The sequence below is a fragment of the Diaporthe citri genome, assembly GCF_014595645.1.
Source record: "Diaporthe citri strain NFHF-8-4 chromosome Unknown scaffold_6, whole genome shotgun sequence".
NCBI lineage: Eukaryota > Fungi > Ascomycota > Sordariomycetes > Diaporthales > Diaporthaceae > Diaporthe > Diaporthe citri.
In genome coordinates, this window is record NW_025064851.1 from 2,069,193 (window position 1) to 2,096,670 (window position 27,478).

A 27,478-nucleotide genomic window follows, 5' to 3' on the forward strand; every position below is an offset into this window, starting at 1 on the left:
GGTGTTATCGATGCAGTATTGTCTTACCGGAGTGTGATGCCCATGGCAGATATGCAGTGCAAATGGTGTAAGCTGAAAACCCCCCAAATCTTTTTTCCATATGCAGGTAAGTGATTTGAAAACACTGGTCAACGCCGATAATACTAACCCCCAGCGATCGACACTGAGATGTCTTAATGTTGGCTCCTAAGATTTGGTTTGAATGAGGTTCGTAGTTGAAATAGAGTCGCTGCTCAAAAGACTCAAAAGACTGAAGTCAAAAATAATGACCTAGGGCGTGTGTTTGACATTGAAAACCTGTATTAAATAGAGTTCGGTATGACTAGGTATCTGTAACTCTATAGCATCGTTTCCCAGGCAATCTCCATATGCCGGCATGTATTCATCGTGCTATACACTCGCAAGGAGGCAGCCACCAATAGAATTTCTCAGATATAGAACTTGGAAGCGAATGTACGACCCCAAGATCGTGAACCAGGCCCTGATGATTACAGATCTCATTCGCTAACTAGATCGGAATGCCCACTCCAACCACCATTACACTTTCAATGACTACAGCGGATAAGGTTCTTGGCAGTGCCGTACCCTGCTAACACCATCCACCGAGAGCAACTGCTCTATAATGCGCGTTCGGGCTGGTCCTCCCCTACAAGGCCGCCACGGCATACAAGCCAGGTTGATTGATACACAAGCGATGAATACAATAGTTCCACATTTCTTGATACGAATACGACCTGCCTTCCTATATGCTCTGGCGATAGCGAGGTGATCTACATCAGCTTGTGCCGGAATGGCGTACGCCAGTGCCCGGGCAAGAGTTCAAGGTTATGGAGAACAAAGTTTCGCTTGCGACCCCAGGCAAGCTTATACGGCTGAGTGACCTTATCCGTAGATGGAACGGGAGATAGATCATCGCATAGATATGATCGACAGAGAGTGAGTGGGTAAGAACTCTTAAGCTCGGATGATCAGTAACAACTGACTAGACCGACAGTCAAACTGGTCTCGTTATCCGGTGCCAATTCAACTATCTTGCGGCTGAAGCCTTGTTGGAGTGCCCACTAATTCGGAACGTGCACGGAACGCATTTAAACCCCGCAGAATACCCGAAACCTTGTTCAATGTTGGCAGGAAGCTTTTTTACAAATCGCAAGCTGTCCCACTCGCTCCTCATACCTTGGAAGGACCATCATCATAGTCCACCAACCCTCATGAAGTGCCAATCCGCGGGAAGCCCAATTGCTTGCGACAGCATCACGAGTGGGATATGATTGAGACCAAGTTCCGAGGTCGCTTCCTCTCCGACCACCGCGGATGATGGCCGTCATGAGTACGACGGCGGCCGCGGCATCCACCAGCAGAAGCTCAGACGCTCCGACTCGTACAGGCGCCGTCAGACCTCCGCTCGGAGTCACCCCAGACTTCGACGACCCCCCTGATGCTGGACATGATGTCGCTTTCTTTGTGACCATCATTAGTACCGTCCTGATCTTCGGCCTCTTCCTGGTGCGAGGCTATGTCAGGACGGTCATTCTCCGACAAGTCACCACAGAAGACGGTAGGTTGTGCGACCACCCAACGGGCCAAAGAGCGTCTGAACGATCAGCACCGGCTGATCAAAACTTTCCCAGTGACTTTCTTGATCTCAATCGTGTGTACAGATTCGACGCCATGGAGCAGTCAAGAGGATGAAATATATTGACTGAGTCCCTCAGATCTTTATGGCAGCATTTCTTGCAGTGACACATATCAGTGAGTGAGATCCTTCTAGATGGATATACGTTTCGTGGATATCGCGTCTGACAAGTAAATGAACAAAAGTGTTAGCTAAAGGAGCGGGGCACCATGCCTGGGATCTTACTACAGAGCAGTATGGAGTCCTCATGAAGGTTTGTGGAGCCCAGGGCGTCTTCTTCGTACTCAGACATTGGGCGAATAAAGGAAGCAGGAACCCACACTAACCTCAAGCCGCTCACAATAGTGGCTCTATATCACTAGTGTGTTCTACTGCCCAGCTGCCTATTTCATCAAGGTAACCCTTCTGCTTCTGACAGCTAGGGTTTTCGCCGTCTACGAGCGAGTGGCGAAGGCAATCAAGTGGTTCATCGTGCTACTTGCGATTGCGTATATCCCAATCCAGTTCATAAAAATGTTCGTGTGTATTCCTGTCGAGTCATTCTGGAATCCCAGCATCAAGCCGACGAGGTGTCTCAGCCAGGCGAAAGCATTCATTTTCGACCTCTCTTTAGCGATACTGACCGACTCCATCATCCTCATCATCCCCATCATATTGACATGGCGCCTCACCATGCCCCTGGCTGAGAGGCTCAAGATCGCGGCGATACTTGGAGCGGGAGGCGTGGCGCTGGGGGTTACTACGTTTAGGATGTACCTTCTGTCCACATACCTGGTGACAGAGGATGTGACATCGAAGTTTGTCTACTTGGACATCACAGTGTGAGTCTACCAACTGCTTGTGCGCAGACGACATACATCATCTGTACTGACAAGTGTAGGATCACGGAACTCACTATAGGATTCATATGCGCCTCTGTGCCGTCCTGCAACATCCTACTGGGAAATTTAAAATCGGCTTGCAGACGGCGGCAAGAGAGCCCATCCATACCTATGCAAGATGAACGCCACTGGAGAAGCAGCAAACACTGGTGGGACAATTGGGTAACAAGCGAGAGGTGGACTACGCTTCCACGGTCGAATGGATTACGCAGTGGGCAGTAAGTTGAGCGAGCCGCGTCCCAGAGAGCCATGCCAGTCTAACTCAAACCTTGGCGGAGGTCACTAACACGTTGGCACAATAGGACAAGCAATACTATCTACCGGGATGGCACGCGGGGAAGAAGGTCGCCGATTACGGTGCCAAAATCAATGTGTAATCATACTCGCCGGAATATGGCATGCACGAGTCGGCATTCAGCGCAGGACTGCTCACGGGAGGACCGCCAGCTCCAGAAGTAGAAAGGGGGCATGTGCCACCCCAGCCACGAATGCGGCGCGCATCCTAATCTTCTGGAACGACGCAGGGACTTCTAGGTGGCCCCATACTGTCGTATGGACGTCTTGTCCGGCAATGGATTCTCCCTGCGAAGGGCTCGTGTTGTTATCCTGGGCTGTCGTTTTGCCATCGATACGGGCAGGCTGATCCGGCCAGGGAGCTGTGGCAGTGGGCAGTGGCGTGAGTGGGTGAGTTCCCTCAGTTGAGGTTACACGGGGACTACTATATTTGAGATCTGATATAACGGACTGTCAGATCCCGTCTATTGTGGGCCCCAGCGTAACCGAAAGCCTTTGGATAGGGGCCAGCACATTAACAACAAGCAGGATTATGTGGAGATGGCAGTGTCTGTGCTCCGCATAATTCGATGGCCTCCCAATCAAATTCGCCATATTATGTGATCGCACGGCGAGCCGGCTCGGCCTGGACGGTGCGTGCATCGCCTTGCATGTCCAGATTCAGCTTTTGTCGTGGAAACGAACAAAAATCGGCTGTGCCCCCTTTTCGGACTTGCTAGTCATTGGCAGGCGAATTCTTCCGTTTCGAAACACAGGCGGAGTCTAAGTACCTGGGCGGCTGAGTAGGCGGCACCTGGGCGGCACTTGGGCGGGTAGACTATTCAGATCGTGCGGGATGCTACGCAAAAGCAAGGATAGAGACGTGAAGAGCCGTCGGCCTCGGCTCCGGGATACTGTCGATACGTAGGCTCAGGCTCGTCTGCTTCAATGAAGCAACAAATTCTGGTACAGTGGTCTATCTGAGAGAGACTCAACCGCGTGCTGCATATGTACACCTAGACTCCGCGCCATCACAAAAAGCAAGGCTTTGATTCGGCTGGCGGCGATGTGGTGTCCATTTCGGGTCTTGGCAGGTCATGATTAAACAACTGTCCCCCACCAACGTATTCTCCACAGATCGTCATCATGTGGATCTGGAGCGGCATTTGTGGGAACAATTTCACCGTTCTAGGCGTAATTGGCAAAACTGCCGCCTTCTCCTGAGCCCCTGACGGCGGCGATCTTCACCTGGGCCCAGTATAACGTTGAGCCGCAGCTATTCCTTCAGACGAACCCACCGTTTCACCAGGCTGCCCGGCCGCACGTTTATTGCCAAGCAAACACTTATGGCCCGCTTTCAATATCAACCTGGGCGTGACGCGGAGACACAGCGCCAGTGCGCTCGACGAGGCCGTGATGGTTGCGGGGCGTGACAGGGCGTGACAGGACGTGATGATGGCTATATAACTCCCCAGAGTCGGTTGCTGATCGATGTTTCGTTTCCTGCTTGCAATCCAGACTCCATCACCGCCTCGCATCCATTCTTTTGCTCAGCTTCGCTCACTCACTGCATTGATTGCATTACAATTCGTTCACCCGCAAGTCGGTTATATTGAATCTTTGAATCTCACCAAAGCCCAGCTTCTTCAACCCGCCACAAACAATACAACAAACACCATCAAGATGCACTCCCACGTCGCAGCAACCGTCCTCGCCGTCGCCACTGGCGTCAGCATGGTCCAGGCCCACGGATATGTCGCCTCGTGGAACATCGGCGGCGTCGACTACAAGGGCTTCGACCAGCAGTACCAGACCGACGCTTCCCAGCTGGACGACTTCATTGCCTGGTCCACCACCGCGTCTGACAACGGCTTCGTCGCCCCGAGCGCCTACTCTGACGCCGATATCATCTGCCACAAGGGTGCTAAGAACGGTGTGCTCAACAACGCCACCGTCGCTGCTGGCGAGAGTATCACGGCCACTTGGAACACCTGGCCCGAGTCTCACCACGGCCCCGTCATTGACTACCTCGCCCCTGCGGACGACCCTACCTCCGTCGACAAGACCTCGCTCAAGTTCTTCAAGATCCAGGAGAAGGGCCTCGTCTCCGGCTCGTCCCCAGGCACCTGGGCCTCCGACGAGATCATCAGCAACAACCTGGGCCACGAGATCAAGGTCCCGGCCAACCTGAAGCCCGGCAACTACGTCCTCCGCCACGAGATCATCGCCCTCCACTCGGCTGGAAACGCCGACGGCGCCCAGAACTACCCCCAGTGCGTCAACCTCAAGGTCACCGGCAGCGGCTCCGAGCAGCCCGAGGGCACCCTGGGCACCGCCCTGTACACCTCCGACGACGAGGGCATCAACTTCAACCTCTACACCACCTTCGACTCCTACCCCATCCCCGGCCCCAAGCTGGCCTTCTCCGCCGCCTCCAAGAGGGAGGAGCCCGCCCGCAAGCACGTCCGCGACTTCAAGAGCTTCGTCCAGGACGTCAACAACTTCTTCAGCGGCAAGAACGACAAGGTCGAGGAGTCTAAGGAGACCAAGAACTAAGATGTTTGCCTATGGGAATGCTGTTTGAGCCTGGCTCCATTGCTAGGCATGGTGTTGGGGTGTTTGTGATTCTTGTCCACATTTGTATCCTCAAGATACCTCTTGTTGGAACGGTGGCTTCGCCGACCAAATTCAGGTGTATATATAGAAAGTTTGGATGTAGATTCATGGGTTGAGTAACTGCAATCCAATAGCTCTGACTTGAGTCGGACTGATATAACTACGTGTACCACTCTCGTGGCTGCGTAATAGCATTAAAGTTCCCCGAGCTAGCGCAGGTTTATCATTCTCACCATTCTCCAGGACATTGTACTTGCAAACTAGTTAGTTCGACCTCTTTTTACCCGTCATATAACACCAAATAACCCCTCAATCTCAGACGCCCAACAAAGCCATGCTTCCATTTTGCCCAGCCCTACAGTAGTATTGTGAAATTGTCACTATGTGATTCATCCCGGAAAGGTGCCAAGGTGATAGTTATTTGAACGTTCATCTGTTTCGAATTCTCATGCTAGTTGGGACCAGGATTGCTTCTTGTGTTAGGGTTTGGAGCTTTACAGAACGTGAAATTCTCTACAAGCTGATACTTTTGAGGCCATCGTTGTGAGACTGGCCGTGACTGCGAATTGGACGTACAATCTAGATCATCACAAGTGATGTCAAATTTCCTAGTCACTGAAAACTTAAAGTTGGGATACATACCTCCTATCCACGTAAATTGGTTGAATGAGAAGTAAGTCATGTGTGCCCAAGACGAGCATTCAGTGATCTCAATGTTGATCATCGCCCAAATCGACCGAATTAGACTGTAAAAACCGGAGCGCATTAATCGACGCACCTAGGCTTCTAGACTTGTGGGTGTGTCATTCTTAGTACAAAACGTCGGGTTATCTCCGAAGGATAGACGTGAAATGACCCACCGAAGTAGTGATACGCAGATCATCAGCTTTAGACGCCTGGTACGCCCGGGTCGAGGGAGCTGGAACGACATTGTGCGATATGTATCTAATTACGTATGTCTAGTCATAAGGCGAAGACAAATTCACTTTCTTGAGTCTTCAAAATTTTCCATCGAAAGATATCTGTACCGCAGCTTCTCCAGCCAAAACTTGAGCATAGCAGAAACAGAGCCCTGGTGATGCTATCACTATCAGTACTCCCCCCAACTACAGACAATGCCTATAGGGTCTGCCTCCCACGCATTGACGGGTACGATTTCTCAGCTTTTGAAAGATTCAAGTCGTTCAGAACAAGCACGTCCTTCCGCAGAGCAAATCCGGCCGGTCTTCTAACACGTATGCAGGTAATACAATTCGTAATTATGCTCTGATATTGATCTCAGCAAAACTGTTTGCCTCTTCCTTTATTTTGACTATGTCTCCAAGTGTGGGCAGGCCTTGTATGGCCAAAGACGATGAATTTGCCACTGCATATGCGTTCCCAATGAGATGTTGCTGCTTCAGCGATTCGTAAATCCGTCAGTTGCTGGTCGACAGAAGGAATGCACTGATGCACTCTTGACGGCCAACCGGAATACAAGTGATGCGCAAGTGATCCAAGAGCCCTTACTCAAGTGAGTCCAACATGTGGTTCCTAGAGGCCCGAAAACCCCGTGTCTGTTGCCAAAGGGGCCGTTGATGACTCCGAGCTGGCTACAATGCTTGGGTCACGATCTCACAGTTCACTGGACTGCTTCAATATAAATGACTGTATCCTCATGGTCCATAACTCTTGTAAATTCATTCATCATCTGCATCACAGAGACCCGACAACATCCTACCCTATTCACAAAAGTGAACCTGAAACCTTCCACGATGGCCGGAACTCCAAACAGACTCGACGGCGCAGAGCCCATCAAACGGCAACCTTCATCAGGTTTATCTATCCTGATCGTAGGTGGTGGTAGTGCAGGACTTGGTTTTGCGATCGAAGCGTACCGCAAGGGTCACGACATTCGCATTATCGACCGTCGACCAAACATCGAAGACTATGGTAGGCGGAAAATATTCCCTTGGTTTTCTGCACTATTGGCAGCTGAACATATAATCCAGGTGATATTATCGGTATTGGGGACTCTGTTCTGCCCTCCATGAAGCAGTGGCCCGGTTTCGCGTACAAGTATGATGGAAGCTACATAGGCGTATTGGGGGAAGGCCTGGGCATGAGCCGAGCTGTATTCCACCACTATCTGCACCAGTATGCACTGCGCCTTGGCATCCCCATCCGCCACGCTGCCAAAGCAGTGGACTACTTCGAGACCGACACCGAGGGCGGTTCTGTGCTCGAAAACGGGGAGCGCCTCAGTGCAGACGTCGCTGTCGCCGCAGACGGCATCGGATCCCGTTCGTGGCGGCTGATATCGGGCACCAAGGAAGAGCCGATCAGCTCCAGCTTTGCCATATACCGAACTACCTTCCCACTGGATTTGGCAATGCAGAACCCGTTGATCGCGGAAGGATACCCGGGAGTTGACTCTCGCCGGTATTTTGGCCCTGGAGCCCATATCGTCCTGGGGAAAACGGACAAAGACATCATTTGGATGCTCACACACAAGGCAAGTCCTGTCCAAACTTAGTCCCCCCCCCGGGGTGCCTCCTGCCTGTTGTGCTTAAACAGAGTTGACCGGGGATGTGCCCTAGGACACTGGAAAATCTTCCGAGGACTGGGCCAAGCCTGCTGACCCTAGGGATACCCTCCCTTTCGTCGAGGGCTGGGCGCCATGGATCAATGAGCTCATCAAAGTGACTCCCTCTGACGGAGTTGTGGACTTCAAGCTCATGTGGCGCAACCCCAGGGAGTCATGGGTCTCCCCTAAAGCCAGGGTAGTCCAGATTGGCGACTCAGCCCACACATTCCTTCCCACATCAGCCAGCGGTGCGACGATGGCACTCGAGGATGCGTTCTCCCTCGCGGCTTTGCTCCATATAAGTGGGAAGGACGAGCCCTCCCTGGCCCTGAGAGTCCAGAACAAACTGAGGTAGGCTTCACGCAACCGTTCAATTTGATCCGGCTGACCGCTCTGGCAGGTTCGAGCGTGTGACCTGCGCTCAGAAAATGGGCTTCAGGAACAGAGAGAACTTCCATAATACGGACTGGGACGCTGCTGCCAAAAGCCCTGACTCGGTTCTCAAACAAGTCGACAAATGGGTTTTTCAGCATGACGCTGAGAAGTACGCCTACGACAAGTACGAGAAGTGTGCTGATCATATTCACAATGAGGCGCCCTTCCAGAACACGAATACACCGCCTGGCCACACTTTCAAGCTTTGGACTGTGAGGGAGCTTTTGGAACTCGGTGAGCGTGGTGAGAAGATTATCGACGATGGTGATTGGTCCTGAGTGGCATTATATTAGCGAAGAAGAGTGTTTTTGACTTTTCTTGTTCATCTTGAGCTGAATCCGGCCATTGTAGATTTTGTGGGCATTTATCATAGATGAGTCTCGTGGGATGCAGATTCATTGCAACAGGTCAAGACTTTGCTATTGTTGGCATACAATTTTGAGAATAGAAAGGGCATTGTCTTACAGGTACCAAAAATTCTGCCTCACCAACCCCCTAGCCGTGACACCTTTGTAAGCATGAAGGCGCTCGCATGGTGTTGCCGTTTCTTGGGCGGTCAGGCACATCTCAAGGACAGTAAGACTGCGCGAGCTCCGACAAGCATGACTCTGAAAAGCATGCGAGACAGTAAGAATAAAAACTTGAGCAACTACATTGCTGCCAGGGAGGACCTGAACAAGAAGCGAGATTGAAATTTCATCCTGTGTCGCATCTGATGCCTTCTCGGGACTGCCGTGTCCAAGTTGGATCATGAATGGGTGCCGAATGGATTAATTACCTAGGCGTAGTGGAAAATGTCGGCTCCGAGCTTCTGATAAATGAAGGACTTGGACGTGGCTTCAGCACAGTCCATGGACCTAACAACGCCATCATTGCGAGGTTCATTGAGGAATGCCGACCACCGAATTGGATCGATAATATATTGCGAACAACTCAATAGCGCAGCTGATGCGGGACGCTATAGAAATGACAGGACGATAGCCTTGGCAAAAAGCTTGAACAGCTCAATTATCGGACGATGGAAAAGACAACAGAGGAAGTCGTCAGTCGGGGTCGCATTTAAGTGGAGTGGCCTCGCAGGGCCTTTCTGCATGAAGCTCGGGTCGACGAAGCGTCACGGTATGTACCGGACAATTTCGTGCCTTAACCGGGTTCGGGGTACAGCATTGTCAGGGAAAGGGCTCGCTTGGGAATACTCATCGGGGTGTTGATTGGGGCGATCGTCTCATCTTAGCAAATACTCCGAGCTTGGTGTGTACGGCAGTGAAATTGCTTGGTAACAGAATTCACGATTGCGGAAAACATTCGTAGGACTAACAAATAGCCATGGGCTTTCCAATATTCACGTCTTCGGACGTCTTGAAAATGTATTCTTTCCTTTAGTGTGAACGTCTCATGTAGACACCTCTCGCCAACAACAGCTGCTTCCCTCCACATGAATCGTCGTAAAGCAGATTCTGGTGACGTCGGTCATTCTCTTGTCTACATAACTATAAGTACAATGGTTTAGCACGCGAATACGAAGAGCTCAGAGCATATTCTTCAGCGTGTATGCGCGTGACATATCTCGAACCTCAAAAGGACCTCTTCAAGCAAAATGCAACTCCGAATGCTAGTCATCTTGGCCATTTCCCTCCACACATCTCAGTCTAGACCTCATCATCACCATCAGAATGGGACCGACAGCGGGGGAGACAATGGATCTGACAATGGATCTGACAGTGGAGCTGGCCAGGGGGCCGGTCAGACGCAACCACCCGGCATTCTTGACTGTGTCGAGCAAGGTGCCACTTGCGCAATGAATGCAATATCCCAAGATTCCACTCTAGCCAAACTCGAATGGTAAGTGCCAGCTCTTGTGTGTTCAGGTTTGATGATACCAAGCCTGCCTATGCTAACACACAAGTAGTGCTCTCGACCTCGTCGAGTGTATTGTTGCGGCTGTCTGAAACATGATCTATACGAGTGTGTGTGGCAATCAAGCACAAAGTTGCGGGCTGGTCGCTTTGTAGCAAAGGGAGGGATTTCATCAGTACACATTTTACATGATTGTAAATATTTTTTCTCGTTCTTCTCAAATTAACATAATGTCAAACCCGTACATATCCCCATCCGAGATGAGTATGAGTGTGCGTGACCTCTTTCATTGGGATGGCCCTAGCGAGCCAGCTGTCTGGCTTTTTTCACTTCGCCTCAATAGTCTGACTGTGCCCTTCTCATACTGGCCTTCAGCAGGATTGAAAGAGCCATTCTGGTATTCGATCGGACGCTAAATGATGTCGCCGATCTTTGGCGAGAGAGACTACGTGGACTGAGGTGGCAGGAGACCCGTGATACGCATCCAGAAAAGGGTGTTCAGCAAAAGGATGAAGCGAGGTCGCAGTAGAGTTCAGTGAGCTGATGGCAAAAGCGCAGCCATAGAGAGCAGGCTTGGATGATGTCCCTAACGCCGGCAAAAATCATCCTGCGCACCTAGCGGCACAGAAGTTCGAACACAACACCGGCAGTGGTGCATTTCCACTAATGCAGTACAACGCCCTGGAATTCCGGCGCATATACGCTCGGTGACATCTACTGCTTTCAGGAAATATGCCCGATCTGTCACACAACATTGCACGATGCATATTTGACACGTTACATCCAGTACCACAATTCCGCCTAGCACGAGATCTTCGGCCGGCTCTTCTCGCCAACCAATTGACTACACATCTCATCACGGTCTTAGTCGCATCAAAGGCATGATAGCATGAATTCGCGAATGGCCTCGCGTGGAGTGAACTGCCGGCCACCCAGCAACATTTTGAGAAGATCCTCGGCTCGGCAACCACTTTGTGTTAGCCCCCAGTGGCACAGGTCTTCGCATGGATTTTCAGAGCATCCTATTGCATCGTGGCCGTAGTCTTCGGGAAGTGTCATTAGAGTAAACGCAAGATGCTGCCGAATCGCCTACGGCTTCCTTGGGACGTGCAGCACCGTGGGATGGTGTTTGCATTGGGTGTGGAGCAGACGACACCAGGCTAATTATCTCGATCCACCAGGCTCTGTGGCAATCTCGCGTCGTAAGTTGGTATGGTCTTTATCATTCTGTATTACGAGGCACCCTTTCCCCGTGTGCTGTGTCCCTGAATATCGAATACAATGACGCAGGATCCGCTGGTCTACCTTCACATAGCCTGTAACCTCGCTGATAGCTCAGCGCAAAGAGGGCATTACTCCATTACCGACCAACTTGGCAGCAGTAGCTTGGAGCCAGATTATTGATCCATGAAGTACCTAGGAAAAACTCTTCGCCGACAGGGGATCAAAATTGAGTCGGCAGCAGACGAGGTGGCACTGAGGCCTTAGTGAGGGGCCCCCATGGCGACGGGTCGGATATCGTCACGATTGGACGAGCCCGGTGACGTTGTCTTTTGGTTCAAATATTTAACTAGTTGCGTAGGTTTTATGACCAGTGAAGACCTACTCTGGAAGCTGCGGCGGGACCAGCTGATCCTCCGTTGAGTATTTGCTCATTATTTGAGTTGAAAGGGTTCACTGTCTCTCCGTTTAGAGCACTGAACTGAGAACATCTATACGAACCATGTAAGATTTGTAACGCACCTCTGATAAAAGAACTTGGAGAGCCAGTCGGTACGGCGTAATCTGTAAAAGTCGAGGCAGGGCCGATATCGAAAGTCGTGGAAGATGTCAGCAATGGGTCACTGCCACCCGAACAGGATGGCATAGCTGTCACGGGTATCGGGTTGCCTGCTGTATTGTACTCCCTGGCACATCCTGTGAAATCGTCAGTGCTCCTCTCATCCCCAGTTGCGTGATCCAGCCGACCTACCTGACACACTGAAGACCGGGTCGTGCCAGGCTACACAGGCATTTCCCAGGCCAGTGGTATCGCAGGCGAAGAAAAAAGGTTCGTCGAAGCAGTTTTCGACGATCTGTATCCCAGTCACGTTGTTCCCGTCTTTCTCGCTGACACAGACCTTTGGGCATGTCGCGGCCTCTGTCCAGTTCGGCATGTTGCAAGCGCCCCGATACAACGCATGGTCAGGTCCGTTTCTTTGGCAGAGATGGTTCACCAGGCAGAGGTCTCCTGGCGCGCAGCATAGCCCGTCTGCACCGCACAGGCCATAGCATTCTTGCATGTCGTAAGCGTTTGACCCATCGGGCCAGTAGCAGTCGGCTGCGACCAGCGAGAACAAGAGGTATAAGATAGCCTGGATGAGCAGAAGGACACGGACTTGGAGGATATGGTTACCTGCGGAGGCCGTCATGATAGTCGATTTCGTCTCAGCTAGTGTGGTGTAGGGGATGATGAAGTGAACGGTTGGTCTGACACGTGATGCTTTGCCCATGGAGTCGCCTTTTCATGGTGGATATTTGCAGATTATTTATGCTTTTTACAGAGATTCGTCATGAAGCGCTATCTTTCAAGAGACACGTGTGTGATGGAACATTCTGAGTGTTGGACCATCCCGCGATTGCTGCTCCGGAGTGACCGTAACTGCCGCACTGATCGGGAGACTGCAGAATCGGGTGTTGCATCTTTGTGATCTATGGCACAGCGATTAAGCGAAGGCTCCCAATGTTCAGTGTGATGAGGACGACCCAGGCCGCAGTCTGAACTACCTGGAGATCTAGGCGGAGACCATATCCCGTGTGTGTGTGTTGTCCTGCCACCAAACAACTACGCCGAGAGCCTCTTGAGACCGTCAGAGACATTTGGTTCGGTCCTCACGCCTGACCTGATCGCGTTTGCATGCATTGAGTGCAGCCTGATAACAAACAACAAAGAACGCTGCGACCCTGGCTCACCACCAGTGCATACGATCAAACATCGTTACCATCAAATCTCCCAAGGTAAGTCTGTGGTTTCTCTAGATGTGGACATGGCCAGCACTTAGGCAAAGGCAATGCACTGGCTGCATGCAAGCATGTGGAATTGACATTTAGTCCAGGTAGGAGGGACCGAAGTCTCCGAGGGCGAAGAGAAGTCCGTGGGCTGTACTATGTCCGGGCGCCAAAAAAGCCGACTCTGTTCAACCCGAAAGTTCAAGATTCCAAAAGCTGACGGGACGGACAGACATGGCGGACATGACAGTCCTCATCCGAAGTAACGTGCGTAATCGGCGTTACGAGGTACTCGCACGCCGCCTTACTCGGATGATCCGAGGGGGAGGTAGCACCGGCAAGGTTGACCGTGGCTCCTGCGGCACCTCCACGAACCTCGCATATGCTTGCACTGTCGGAAGCATTCTAAATTCAGGCTTCCCCGTGGCAGAGACCCGTTTGGTTAATACTCGCCAGTAGGCAAGGGCCGCGTGTTCGAGGCCCGGCCCCAAACTGCCCGGCTTACATTCCCCGAAGAATTAGCTCCCTCGGCCGAGTTTGAGGGCCGTTCACCGCATCTTAGGCCCCGTTCCTAACAGCTGTCAGGCGATCCACTGCTTCGCTGTGAACATTCCCACACACCAGTTTCATCCCCTTTTTTTGACACTAGGACTTTGGGAATGATTTTATAAGACCGGGAGATGGGCCGTCAAACCTGGAGTTCGAGTAAATATCATTGTCATCCAAACCCCACCTTGTGTACCAATTGCAAATCCTGGACGACTTGTACGCGTCACTCAATCCCTGAAAAGGTCACAGTACTTGTGCGACGCTTCCTGACCACAATATCCATATCCAAATCGACAGCCACCTTTTGGGAATTGAAGAGAATCTGGTCGAAACAGCAAAGAAGACCGCCATCTTGGCTTCTTGCGCCCGCTGCCAATCCACATCTCCCGCGTGGTTGGGTGACCCCCAGCAGCAACACCGAAGATGGCAATGCAAGCCAATGTGTGATCTTCTCCAAAGCTTCCAGGTGTGGTCGGACCTGGACGAAGCGAACCCGGGACACGTCAATGCTGGCGATGATTCGAAAACACAACACAGCGGCGACGGCACACGCATAGATGCGTCGAGCAGGACAAGACAGTCCAAGCCACGGAGAGAATATGGTTCCAACATATTGCTTCGTGTCTTACTACCGGCGCCCAAGCACAAGGCGCAATGACCAATACACACTTTAAACCAGTCTCCGCTCCGTGCATCCTGTACTTGAGGCAGGCTCCAACAGAAACAATCCCAACTCTAACCCGGTGGTGCCGCCGCACTCATAAGGCCGGTGCACCGCCCCGCAATGACTTCCCATCCCCATCCCCTTTCACACGAAACCCGACGCCTCCCCCTCGGGCCAACCAGGCGTCCGGCGGTAGTTCTGCGTCAAGTTCGCAATCTTCCACTCCCTCCCGCCGCCTGGTCCAGCGGCACCAGCCTCGGTCTTCCCCACCGTGTAGACCATGGTCCCGTAGTGGTGCAGCACGCCGTCAAAGGTGACCCGGAAAGGGCTCCAGGCCACGGCGAACAGCGCGTCGACCTTGACGTCCGTGGCGTCCAGGTCGGGGCTCTCGTGCAGGGCGGGCCCGGGGGGCTGGCCCTCCCTCCTCTTCTCCCCGTCGTCGATCAGCTTGACGAACTGCTCGATGTTGGTGCGGATCACGACCGTCAGCTTCTCATCATCACCAGCCCGGGCGGCGTCGGCCCTCTGTTCCGGGTCGGCCGGCAGGGGCGGGTCTTGGCGGATGATGGTGAGGTTGGCCGCGGGGAGGAAGTGGGACTTGAGGGCCTTTGTGTCTGCGGCGTTGATGGAGTCGAAGAAGGCCTGGATCAGGGCCTTGATGGCCCTGATGTCTTCGAAACTCTGTGATTCAATGGCTGTCATGGCGGTGGTTGGCGATGGCTGGACACCTTGGAGAAATGAGATGACGAGGTGCGAAGGTTCAATGGCAGAGGTTGGGGAAGCGTTACGCCATCGAGGTTTCCATTCTCCATAATAAACTCGCCTCGGCAACCATCGAATCGCCGAAGCCGAGCAGTCAGTCCTGCATCTGACAGACAAAACCGTACAACAAGGGCAATATCTACTGTATGTCTTGTCAGAGACGTCGCAGAGAGCATGTTGTGTGACAGCTTGCTTGTGCCGGATGAAAATTCGTTGGGCAGCCTAGGTAATATAAAATGCAAATGACCCTGGATGTCTGCAGCCGGCAACAATTGCTCCTGAACAAACCAGTCAACATTGTACTGGTATACATCCTGAGCCATACTTGTAGTTCTTGGTATGATGAGAAAACATGTTTCACTTTTCCCTCTACTGTTGTACACGCCAGGCCATGGTCTTCGCCTTGGCAGACGTCCGAAGCTGGATTCTTCCCTCATGCAATGCGTATACCGAGAGCCATACAACGTGAGTGTCACGAAAGACTGGCATAGGATATATTGAGACTTGAACGTTTAAATTCAGCTTTATGCGTGGGTATGTTGTCCACCAAAAAGTTCAGTTTTTTTGCCGGGCATGGAAGCTGTGGAGCCAAATCCGTCGATGCAGAACAGTGAGACTCCACGCCTTGCACACCCTGGACTCACGATGATTGTTATCATCGACTTGGTATTTCAAAAATCCGGTACATCCGACCGGGGGAGACATGTAGCTACGCTACGTATGGGAAACACCGTGGTGGGCTATTGTTAAAGAGAACGGATATTCGTACCCGTAAAAATGGAGGGTGCACCCGTGTATCACTCAGGCCTATTTACACACTTACACGCAGTAACACACCCATACACCCACATACCTGACACTCATACACCTACACACCCTACATCCAACACCCAAATACCTAACACTCATACACCTATAAATCAATACACCTATAAACCTATACACCCAACACTTATATACTTTAATACTTACATAAATTAGGTATATAGTATTAGGTGTAAGCATTTAGTGTATGAATTAAGTGTGCGAATTAGGCGTGGGTGTTGATGCTGGCGATGTACGGGTGTACCCTCCGTTTTCGCGGGTGCGAATATCCGTTCTCTTGATAAAGGCGCGAGAGAAGGCCATCCCCCCGGAATGCCACCAAGTCCAATTCGACCTTCAACAAGCCAACATTGGGGAGGGACCAGGGCTTTCCACAGAGAAGACGTCATAAACGAAGTGTGTTGTCTTTCAAAATAGTCGATTAATTATGCTGATCTACCACCAGCCGCACATGCAGCCAACTCAAAAGACACGAATCAAACACGCGGCAGCATTCGGGCAGGACGTAGCACGCGATCTCCTCGCACGCTCAGCGGCGGAGGCACCCCCTTCGGTTTCTCACTTCCCATACAAATCGGTCCAAGATGGATTGGCCGTAATGCCCCTTACGCCAGCAAAATCACTGCCTCCTATGTACCTGCCCCGTGCGCATCTCCGCAAGACTTTATCAGTCGGCGCGCCAGGGCTTCTCACGGCGTCGACGATCCTGGCTCCACTGCCCTTAATTCGCTCGACTGCGGTGGTAGGGCGCATGTAACTGGTTGCAATAATATTTATATTGATCGATCGGGTATGATGGCCTCTCTTGTGGATCTCTGGTTCCCTCCAGTCCGTAACTTCCTGGACGCCATTCCAAATGCTCCCTATGATTTGGTTTGATAACAGAGGGAATTGGGGGTACTGTAGATGGACCTTTGAAGGCCTCAAAAGTGATGAAAAGGGGTCCGGGTTCTTTCGTCCCGGACAGAGGAATGTGTGAGGAAGGTCGGAAAGATATGGAAAGTCGATTGATGCAATATCGTCAGCCGGCAGCGGGGTGGAGGATATTTGGTCAGAGTAGGTTCCCATGCTGACCCCTCAGCTGGCATAGAAGTAAAGAACCACTCTAATGGTAAAGTGATGATCAAATATCAAGAAAAGTACGAGGCCCAAGAATTCCATGTCGTCGTGAACGGCAATCCCGACACCAGCCTTGCTAGCTTGTATCGAAATCCAATATCATTAATGTTCGTAACCCGCACCTCGTTGCCAGGGACTAAAAGAGTGTTAGCTTCATCTGCTGCACCGTCGACTCATGCATCGGTTCTTACCTGGCATTGTTCTGGCCCCGATATGCGGCATTGTTTTGGCCCTGGTGGGCTGATAGGTTGGAGGATGATCCAGTAAAGGAGCCCGGACCCATTGAAGAGCCGCTCGGTTGTTGACGCAGGTATTGTCCTCCGTTGTTGTAGCCGCTGTAGTCGGGTTGGGAGTTGGGGGTCCCTCTCCGGCCATCTGCTGGGAACAGCGGTACGGAGGGGTCCACCGGTGAGCGGGGTGGTTCGCGGTAGTTAGGCTGCGCCAGTGGCGAGTTTGCTTGTTGAGGCGCCTGCATGTTTGATGGGTCCGTACGTCGCTTCATCGAGTCGGATGATATCGACTCGTTGTCCTCGTCCATGTCAAATCCAGCCTTGTATCCTTGCTTGTCACCTCGGGCAGTTGCTGCAAGGGCGTCCAACTCAGTCGTCGTGTTCAGCTGCGTCTGAGACTTCATGAATGATGCTCGGTCGTCGGCCATGAACTGGTATCTCGCATCGGGGTTCTTGCGGATCAGAACGATGACTGTGGTTACGATCAACATGAGGAGCAAGACAAGCGCGAAGACGGCGTTCGCAATCCAGAGAATAACGCCAACAACACCAGTGACAATGGCCGGCTGGTTGAAGACATCGGTGAAGACCAGCAGAAAGATGGAGTTGAGGAAGTTGATGACGCAAATCGAGATGTTGAAAGAGTTCGTGCTCTTGTCCATCCATGGTCGCAGGACACTGGCACCGATGAGAGCTCCGGCCTCCAGGATGATGAAGGCGATGGCCTGGGCAGTACCGCTGTTTTGCGCAAAAGCAATGAATATGCCCTTGAGCAGCAGGTATGTCAGACTAGGCACGATGAAGTAATAGGCTGAAGCGCGGAATTGAACGTAGAGGAAGCCCCACTTGTTCAGAGCCTGAGGGTCAGAGAACAGAATGTACGCCGGGTTCCTGTGCATAACAACGGAGCGTCGTGCAATCCTGATAACTTTCGATGATGCCCAGCCCAGGGTGATCAGCATGCCGAAGAAGAAGAAGACAGCGAGGACGACTTCCGCGGCGGAGTCCTTCTGAGTAAACTCCCATAGACACAAGATGGTCATCTGAGGGAATCCGATCAAGGTGAGGCGGAAGAGAATACCCTTGAGAACGGTGAACCACCCATTTCGGAAGTCCACAAAAGTGTCACTCTTCATCCACTTGTGCTTGACAGCGAATTCACACCAGCCCTTCCAGGCGGCGACTCCCAGGATGGTGATCACGACAAAGAAACAGAAGAAGGTCAGTCCGGTCATGAACAGGTTGGTCGACTCGATACCAGCTCTGTAAGCGACACGCTGGATGCCGAACACGACGAAGCTGCCACTGGAGTTGGTGATGTTGCCTCTCTTCAAGAGTTTTGAAGCACCCTCGGCGACGGCTCGTGGCATCTGAGCGACAGCGCGAGGCATCATGGAAACCCCACGCCTGAACAAGTTCATTGAAATCTCGGCCCCCATGTCCAGTGATCGCTTCTTCTTCTCGACTTGCACGGAAACTGTGCTCAGAGAGTCAAACAGTGTTGATGGCGTTCCTCCCGTAGCACGTTGGTACCAAGTGAAGATGCTTTGCATGAAGGTGACGCGGATGACACCCATACTCCACTGGAAATCCTGAGTCCATGACTGCACGATCGGAGGAAGAGGAACCGAGGTCATGCCGATCATGGCCTGACCTTGGAAGTAGCTGAAAAGTGACAATGCGTTTGCGGCAACATGGGAAGCCGCGTTCGAATGTCCCAGGCCAGAAATGACGGCGGACGAGGCCAGTGCCAGGCCAGCGACAATAGCGGTAGCCCACTTCACACCGATCAGATCAACTGTCTTTCCGTTTGAGATGTCAGCCTCAACACAGGCAACACTTGTGTTGGCCTGGTCGCCGGACGTCATGTTGATGAACACCTTGACTTTGGCGTCCAGGTCGGGGAAAGTGTATGCGATTCCGGGGATTTGCTTGGCGGCCTCGTCGCCAACATCCAAGTTGAAAGTGAGTGGAATTTTACCCGCGGTCCTTTGTGAGGCACGTCAGTATCTCCTAATTGCAAACAGGGCTTCAGCGCTAGGATACATACATGGGGCACAATCCAGCAAGACCAATGTCACATGGATTGACTTGTCGCCGAATAATTTGGTAGCCGTAGGCTGTGATTGATACGTCGAAGAGAACGTTTCCTTGGATGGACGAGACGGCCACGATGTCGATCATGGCGGTGCCGTTGGCCGGTGTGTAGGCGACATTGAAGAGACTGGCTGTGAATCCTGAGTTATCCTGACAGGTATTCAAAGAACTGGACTGCAGCAGTTGCTCTGCCGCCGTCGGCTGCAAAAAGGCGGCGGCGGAGGCGAGAAGTAGTAACGGGGTCCTTGGAGAGAACCACATCTTGACGAGATGCAAGGCAACACGGCGTAGCGAGAGGTGGCGGCAGCCCAGAGGGCGTGGAAGAAAAAGGGTAGCCCGTGGGGCGTGAGCCGTCGGCGTTGGATTTGTGCCTCGTGAGGTCGAACCGTGTTCCAGCGGTCGAGTAGAGAGGGAAGCGAGGGTCTGTATGGGTTTAAGTCGACATCAAAGAAGGAATGGGTTCCAGGTCCGAGGTCGTGACGGCTGGTGAGATCGGTCGGTCGGTCGGGTCGTTCGACGGGCTTGGGAAGGTCGAGGATGGGGGTTTCAAGAAGGCGGTTGTCGAAGTGAATGTGTCTCGTTTAATTTGCGAATCACGAGGAGGCGCAGCGGGTGGCCACTCTCTTGGTTGATGATTCCTCTGGTTCGTGCGGGCGTCGCAGGCTGGCAGACAGGGAAATATGCCCTTTGACAGAGGGCGAGACCGGTTCAACGGGGAGCAGCGCCTCGATCCAAATGATTGTGGGTTGTGTTGATGGTAAGTGGTGGATTATACCAAAGGGAGTAAAGTAAAAGTAGACTGGTGTTGAGAAAATGGGCGGCGGGTAGAAAGGGAATGGGGATGTGATGGGAAGATGGCCGGTAGGAAATGGCCGCTGGCGTGTGTGTCTCGCCCGGGTCGTGTTGTTTGTCGACGGACGGGCTGGGTGTTAGGATCAGGACCAGATCAGATCGTCGAAAGGTGAAGATGGGGGAGAGGAGAAAGCGAGTCGGGGTCGGAGGCAGGGCAGGTTAGATTCGTTAGCACAGTAAGGAAGAAGGAAGGGGGACGGACCCATTTGGAAGTCGCAATCAAAAGGGGCCCATGGAACCGGGGTCATTGGGGGGCCATGGCATTGGCTAGAGAATGCAGATTACGGGCGCCACTGAACCCCAGCAGTAGCGCCTGATAGGAAAGGGGTCGAGCTTGGCGGGGCGCTACTTCCAAAGCCACGCAACTTTGCAGGGACCACAAGGTACTGGCCCCACCAGCCAAGCCTCATGGCTAATGTAGGTACATGAGTGGTGGCCGTCTAGAGCTGCAGGTACCGGTAATAAGGTTGTGCACCAAGAAAGAGCAACTGGCCGTGGCTGGCTGGCTTTGTTGTCGACAACAGGCAGTCTCGAGGCAATATGGTCTTTCGAGGTAGCCTCTCTCCCAGTCTCCTGCCTGTTTAGGTCCGTTGGAGAGAAAGAAGAAAAGAAGCCCATTCAACTGTACGACACGGACGCCGTCGAAAATGACGTCCAATTCTGTCCGGCTCTGCTCGCATGAATTGGGCCAAGCCAGGGCCTCCCATACTATACAACAGGACCATTATTGGTTGAATTGCTGCGAATACCTACTGGGTAGATTGACTGACCCGTTGACCTGTGTGTGTTTCTAGGTACCTAGGTACCTAGGTAGCCTACCGTAATGCTCTGACTGGCAGCGCTGGCTGAATGCTCTTTCCCTCGCTTCGTATGATGACCGTATTCAAGGAGTTCCCGAACACGGAAGATAAGCTGCTGACTGTGCACCCATCGACACAATGAAGACGGTGCAAGGCCTAGAAGGTGCAAGGCCTAGAAGGTGCAAGGCCTAGAAGGTGCAAGGCCTAGAAGGTGCAAGGCCTAGAAGGTGCAAGGCCTAGAAGGTGCAAGGCCTAGAAGGTGCAAGGCCTAGAAGGCGCCTTCCTGCCCAAACCTCTTCACCACCCGGATCGAGCTGGGCGGTTCGCAATTGCCAATTCGAAGCGTCGGTTCGTCCCTCATGTCATTAACTCCAACGTGCAGGCTACGGGCCAAACGGTCTCAACCACAGAGACCAGACGGGAAGATAATAATAACTCTAGCCTGGCTTTACCCGGCCTGCCCTCCCTGAGTCTGCACCTGGCAGACAACCACAGCCAAAGAGATCCATCCAAGCAGGCCTGCTTCTGACCTCACTCACCACTCCCTTCAGGGTCCAGGCCTCTCGAGCAAGCCGACCGTACTGGCGGCTCACTCTCGAGGGCGCCACGCTCGCGCCAATGACATTCCCAGCACCGTTACGAACGCAGGCTACGTGTACCCATGCCGCAGCACTGTACGCCTACGTCTCGGCTCCCTGGTGTCACAGAAGCCAGACCCGCGTGTTCCTTGGCCTGACGCACTCCGTGTCTTGGATTTTTGCAGCCAACCTGCACAGCCACGCTCATCCCAACCGCAAAATCGCTGTCGTGACTGCCATGCCCATTGCCAATCCCTTGGGAAGGGCGGCTTTTGGGTAAGCTCATGACTCTCATCATTGCAAAACGCGCGGGCAAATAACAAGCCTACATGACTGAGGCGGAGGTAGTCGATGCTCCTTACGCTTAAGCCTGGGGGATCTTCATCCGACACAAGCTCGGGCTCCATCAATCTCGAATGCTAACTCTCAAAGTTTGGGCACGCTAGATCTCCGTGCTCAGATCTTGACACAAGCAAGACAGCGCATGCATGCCTTGCCTGCCACCCTACCTACCTGCAGCCCTCGATGTGTCGTCATAGTTCTGCGGATTCCGGATTCAGATCAGCAAGCTGTTTCGACGCGGCAGATCCTCGTGATGTGTGAATTAATTGGGTGCGTTCGGTCGATGTGACCAACGACCGTCGGCCCCTCAGCTCACGAGTTCGTTCACCAGCACGAGGCTGCTGGCGTGATGGTGTGCGTCGTGGCTCATGTGGACCTGGGCGATATTTTCCGACTCGTGGGCCACCACTCTGCGACGCCACCCAGTCTCACGAAACCCAGCCCGGTGCAGGTGCAACACTCGCAACACGGCACCCGCTGCTTATCCTACTGGAAACCTGGATCCAAGATTCTGAACAGCAGTCCGCCTTCACGGAACGAGAGGATTCTCGCCGTGCGTCAAAGTTTCGTGGCTGTTTACGCCCATCTCCTGTTTATCAATTTCTCCTTCTTGTGAAATCCGGGGCTCTCTCCTTGAAGATCCAATCTCTGGATTTATTTTCAGATCAGAACCCGCCGGCAGTGGGGCCCAACGCCAAACACCATCGCTACGACCCACAGCCAAACTTCACATGTTCTCCCTGGCGATCTAAAACCCTAGGCCCTGAGATTCAGCAGTACCCCAGCACTAATCAATGCATCCAGACACAGCCCTCCGGCTCTCTCTTCGCAGGCACACTTCTGTCACAGAGGAGGTTTACACGTATACGCAGCGAATCCCACCTTTTCTTCGGGGAATTTGTGGGCATCCCTTTCATTTACGTGACGCGCCGATCGATCGCCCTGCCCTGCTACGGAATGCTGCACTGCCAGACCAGCCAGACTGCGCGATCTTTTTGGGCAACTGCCCACCCGGTCTCAACCCCGGACGCCCCATGTGCGCCTGGCTCTTCGGCTCTCCTGCTCCGTCCGACGCCAACTGCCTCAACTCGCACAGAGCCCCTTGCTGGGCTTGCTTGGCCTGCGGCACGCTCCCGTCACACATTTCAAATCCTCTCCGTCCCGGCCGCCCCGGGGGGCCTCCACCCCACCCGCCTGTGCCGCCGGGGCGATCTGGAACTGCCAGCTTCGCGAGAATGGCATTCGGGAACTCCTGTCTAATCCACACGATCGCTGACACATTACCACTGGCGGTAGGCGAAAAGCTTAGCATTATGGATTCCGGCCACTTTATCCTCCACCTGTCAAATATCGTTGTCCACAAAGCTGAGTCTGCTCCCCGTGGGTGGTTCTTCAGGCCATCCCGGTTTTCTTCCTGCACATGGTAATCATCCTCAGTAGGCCGGTCTTTACAGCCTGCATGGGTGAGAGATGGAGAGTACCCAGCCGGATGTCGCCGATAGATTCGAGATCTCAAAACAGGGAAGCAAAAGTCTGTCTTGCAAGTGCAAGCCTGGAGCTTTCGGAATTTCCTAGTTTCCTGTACAAGCGTCCATTGTATTGATGTGACTGCCAAGGCATTTGCATGGTTCAGCAAGTCGCAAAGCACATTTTCTGAATTCCCGATACACGATGATTCTATCGTCAGCAAGGTTTGAGCATCATTATACTGTGGTCAACTCGAGATCCTGCAGACATCGGGCAGTCCTATCACAACCACTCGCTGAAGCTCTCAATCCACGGCTTGTTGCTCCGGCTGTTGTCCAAGCCATGGCGGTAAGAAGTCTTGAGCTCCTCCTGATCAATCCCACAATGCTCCATGCCGTCTCGCCCTTCAAACCAGCCTAGCCCATATGTCTGACCCACTTCCTCGAGGAAGTCGACGATCTCCCGGTTGCCCAGCTTCTCCGTACCGACGAAGCTCCACAGCATCTTGCTCTGGTGGATAAAAGCCAGCACGCTGGCAATGGTATTTGGCTGCCGCGGCAGGAAAGGCTTCCGCCGTCGCACGAATACGATCGTGACCACGGTCCCCATGTACAGTAAGATGAACATGGCTAGGCTGAGGGTTATCCAGAACGAGTTGGCCGTCTCCTGGCCGGCACTGATGCCGCCCACGATCCCGCCGCCGTCCTTGATCATCCGCGCAAAATCCTTGCCCTCCACCGCCGCGAGGCTCGCCACCAATACTGTCAGGACCTCGGTCATGACCGTTCCAAATCCCACGGCAAAGACGAGCCAGTGCCCGTTTGCTAGCGCCCGCAGCGCTACCCACGCAAATGGCATAGCGGTGTAGTCCAGGGCCAGTGTCTTGGGCGCCGCGTGCCGCTTGTAAAGGATGAAGAATGGCTCCAGCATTCTCACATTTGTGTCGACCGCGCCCCACGTGAGTTTGACGCAGACGGCTAATGCGGTGGCCACCCACGGCGCCTTGTCCGTGAGGTAGCCCGCGGGCGTGAACAGGAAGATGGGTAGCAGGGCAGTGAACAGCAGGATACCTGTGATAAAAGGGACGCAGCCTGCCGCGCGTAGAATGAGAGGTTGTGGGTTGAGCGAGAGGTGGAACTTGTGCTCGGAGCTGCCCCTCAGGCGACCGGCGCCTGGGGCGGTGGCAATTGCGGTCGAGTGGCCGTTCTCCCCGGCTGGAAGAGGTGCGAGAGACGAGTTCCGAAGGATGTATCTCTTATCAGCCAATTTATGGTGGATGTCCTTGTGCGTTGCCAGATCCATGTCTTTGAAGTCCCTACTCCTTGTGAGCTATATGCTACAAAGTCTCAAGCGATGGCTTTTTGGAGATAATTTCGCAGAACTACGCATCGGAGCAGGGATGGTTCCATACTTACATGAGGATGTGAGAGACGTTCGCCATCGCTGCTAGGCCAGCTATTCCCTTGACGTCGGCGAGGAGGCCAGACCGCCGTGATCCAAGCTGGTAGAGGAGCACAGCGCCCATCAGGGCGATGAGAAAAAGCACCACTTCCAGTACACGTGACCACGTCGGATCGATCAGAATCTTCTTGTTTCCATCTGGGTTTTGGGTTCTCGTTTCGCGGTCTGGGGTGAGAATTATGCACGCGGAGGTCAGCGTGGGCACAGCCGACACCGCGAATAGCGAAGCTATTGAGGATACCGTTACTGCGTAATGGCGCAGCCGATACGCATGTAACGGCCTGAGGAAACTGAGGCTGGTGATGTAATCCACATTCAGTGTCTCTGCCGCCGTCGCGCCATCTTCCTTCGATAATTGATAGTAAGCCTCCAGTCTCCTCACTTCAAGATCAGTCATCTGCCACATCACACCATATATGACTGCCACAATTGTCGGAAGAAACTTGATCACAAAGTACGTTCCGGGTTTGATCTGCTGCGGCGTGTTGAATGACACCAAGGGTGTTTTGGCCGATGACTGGTAGAGTGCTTCCGTTAGGCCGGCAAGGGTGACCGAGAGCAAGATCAACACCGTGAGATACGGCCAACGCATTGAGAAGGGCTTCCAGTCTGGGTACGGAAAGAAAGTTTCCGTTCTGTGGGGCTTGGTCCTGGACGCTGTACTCCGCGTGTCAGCTGGCTTTTCGAGTGGAATTGTATCTCCGACCGACCGATTTGGGCGGGTAGTCGAGTCGTTAGGGCGCAGATGATCATCCTCCTGGCCGTCAGAATCCGAGTCCTCGATAATCACTTGGACAGCTTGGCCAGCTCTGTCTGCTGCACCTTGTCCAAGTGCCTTCCGGGTAGCAGTACGACTCAATGTTGTCTTTCGTCGGGAGAGAGATACTGTTCGTGAAAGCCTATGGGTAGCATTCCGGCTGTTAGATAGTAAGAGGTCTGTCTCTCGAATCGTCCTCGCCGGCTTCAGCCCCACGCCGAGACCATTTGATAGTTTCCCTGCTTTCTCTTGTTCTTGCCATATCGACATTTCGAAATGAGTATATGTAGGTGTTGATACTGACGGCGCTGCTTCATCTATGGCCGCAGCAGCAGGAACTAAGGTGATATCTATACGCTCCCTATCTTCTAGGATATGGGTCATGGCGATATCTGCAGTGCCGTGCTGCCCAAAGTCCGCTCTCCCTGTGCTCTTGCTTCGATCCACGGTAGGACCTCCGATGTGGTGGTATATATTTCCTTCGGTTGGTTCGGAACATGGTCCTTTATGCGATCTGGCGATACCTGGAATGCTCCCGGACTGCTGCGTTGACAGCGAGACTAAGGATTCTCGCCCTCGAATTGAGGGAGATGACGACGGGCTGCGACCCATGGGGAGACTGGCTCCATCGTAACAGTAGCCCCCAAATTCCAAGTTCGCGATATCACTGAAACTCTCGATGCGGGAGCTAAATCTCAAGTCTGGAGAATCGTGGTTGTTGCCCTGCGGGTTGTCCGGCCGGGGCTGGGGTGAAGGGTTTCTGGACTGAGCCATGGTTGTCATTCCAAGACGCTCAGAGAGCGCTTATCTTTGTTTTCAGCACAACGGGGCAGTTGAGGTGGGTTGAGCCAAGTCGGGTACTTCTTTCTGTCATCTTCTAGTGCTAAAGCGAATTAAAAAAAAATGAAGATGGAAGTGATAAACCAAAAACCAAAAAAGTGACCAGATTATGAACCGGACAAGACAGACAGACAGACAGACGACAAGAGAGGGTAGAAGAGTGGGAGAGACTTTGCTAACAAAGAATCGACACCGGGAAAGATGTAAGATCGGGGGTTGAGACCGTACTGACAGGCTCCGATGCGGCTGAACCCCGATCAACAGCCAACGCCCGCGCTAACTGCGCAGGTGGGTATGACACCCAAAGGAAATCGGTCTCGGGCGCTTACGCCACGTTGCTAACTGGGTCGTGACCAGATTGCCGACAAGAAGATCATAGACGCCAAGACAGGCATGCAGCGTCCCCAGGAAACGAGAAGGAGACGGTGAAAGAGCAAAGGCGAGAGCGAAGGGCATCTTCGATTCCGCAGCGCAAATTCTACAGCCACCAAGCAAACACCTTCGTCCTTCTCATTCAGCGCATGGCGTTGAGACTGGGGGCACGAGACGCAAGGAGTGTATTTTGCCCATTGCAAGCCGTCCTTGTCGCACCAGCAGAGGCTCTTCTGCAGGTGCTAGCCAAATGAGGGCGTATTCATGGCAACCTTGACCAAGATAGTGTCCGAATTGGCGTTGGACATGTCTGCTTCTGGCGGGTGGGTGTGGTGGCACGGCAGTTTCTGTGTAACGATCACTCGCCAGACGCGACAGTTTCGTGGCCCTGGCTTGGTGACCTGCCCATCACTCCTCGCGATGAAACCCATCAAGGGTGCCAGACGATACCACAGGAAGCCTGTCAACATGTCAGCTGCTCGTCGCGACAAAGGGAAGCCTGGGACCCTAC

At 53.0% G+C, this 27,478-nt stretch overlaps 7 protein-coding genes across 7 annotated transcripts; 3 read left to right on the top strand and 4 right to left on the bottom strand.

Moving 5' to 3' along the window:
- Nucleotides 1–1,326: 1,326 nt before the first annotated feature.
- Nucleotides 1,327–2,894, top strand: INS49_012600 (uncharacterized protein; the record flags this gene model as incomplete). The annotated part of the gene is made up of 6 exons (XM_043173303.1): nt 1,327–1,558; nt 1,867–1,889; nt 1,982–2,457; nt 2,517–2,553; nt 2,652–2,735; nt 2,820–2,894. The coding sequence occupies 6 exons, from the start codon at nt 1,327–1,329 to the stop codon at nt 2,892–2,894; spliced, it is 927 nt and encodes a 308-aa protein (XP_043022600.1).
- Nucleotides 2,895–4,473: 1,579 nt separating this feature from the next.
- Nucleotides 4,474–5,346, top strand: INS49_012601 (uncharacterized protein; the record flags this gene model as incomplete). The annotated part of the gene is made up of 1 exon (XM_043173304.1): nt 4,474–5,346. One exon carries the CDS (start codon nt 4,474–4,476, stop codon nt 5,344–5,346), a length of 873 nt encoding a protein of 290 aa, XP_043022601.1.
- A 1,814-nt stretch (nt 5,347–7,160) lies between these two features.
- Nucleotides 7,161–8,685, top strand: INS49_012602 (uncharacterized protein; the record flags this gene model as incomplete). Its single annotated transcript, XM_043173305.1, has 4 exons — nt 7,161–7,338; nt 7,398–7,909; nt 7,986–8,323; nt 8,373–8,685. 4 exons carry the CDS (start codon nt 7,161–7,163, stop codon nt 8,683–8,685), a joined length of 1,341 nt encoding a protein of 446 aa, XP_043022602.1.
- A 3,181-nt stretch (nt 8,686–11,866) lies between these two features.
- Nucleotides 11,867–12,756, bottom strand: INS49_012603 (uncharacterized protein; the record flags this gene model as incomplete). Its single annotated transcript, XM_043173306.1, has 3 exons — nt 11,867–11,871; nt 12,008–12,181; nt 12,237–12,756. The coding sequence occupies 3 exons, from the start codon at nt 12,754–12,756 to the stop codon at nt 11,867–11,869; spliced, it is 699 nt and encodes a 232-aa protein (XP_043022603.1).
- Nucleotides 12,757–14,609: 1,853 nt separating this feature from the next.
- On the bottom strand, nt 14,610–15,167 carry INS49_012604 (uncharacterized protein; the record flags this gene model as incomplete). The annotated part of the gene is made up of 1 exon (XM_043173307.1): nt 14,610–15,167. The coding sequence occupies one exon, from the start codon at nt 15,165–15,167 to the stop codon at nt 14,610–14,612; it is 558 nt and encodes a 185-aa protein (XP_043022604.1).
- A 2,191-nt stretch (nt 15,168–17,358) lies between these two features.
- On the bottom strand, nt 17,359–19,759 carry INS49_012605 (uncharacterized protein; the record flags this gene model as incomplete). Its single annotated transcript, XM_043173308.1, has 2 exons — nt 17,359–19,390; nt 19,452–19,759. 2 exons carry the CDS (start codon nt 19,757–19,759, stop codon nt 17,359–17,361), a joined length of 2,340 nt encoding a protein of 779 aa, XP_043022605.1.
- A 4,060-nt stretch (nt 19,760–23,819) lies between these two features.
- INS49_012606 (uncharacterized protein) lies at nt 23,820–26,529 on the bottom strand (the record flags this gene model as incomplete). The annotated part of the gene is made up of 2 exons (XM_043173309.1): nt 23,820–24,852; nt 24,953–26,529. 2 exons carry the CDS (start codon nt 26,527–26,529, stop codon nt 23,820–23,822), a joined length of 2,610 nt encoding a protein of 869 aa, XP_043022606.1.
- Between the last annotated feature and the right edge of the window lie 949 nt (nt 26,530–27,478).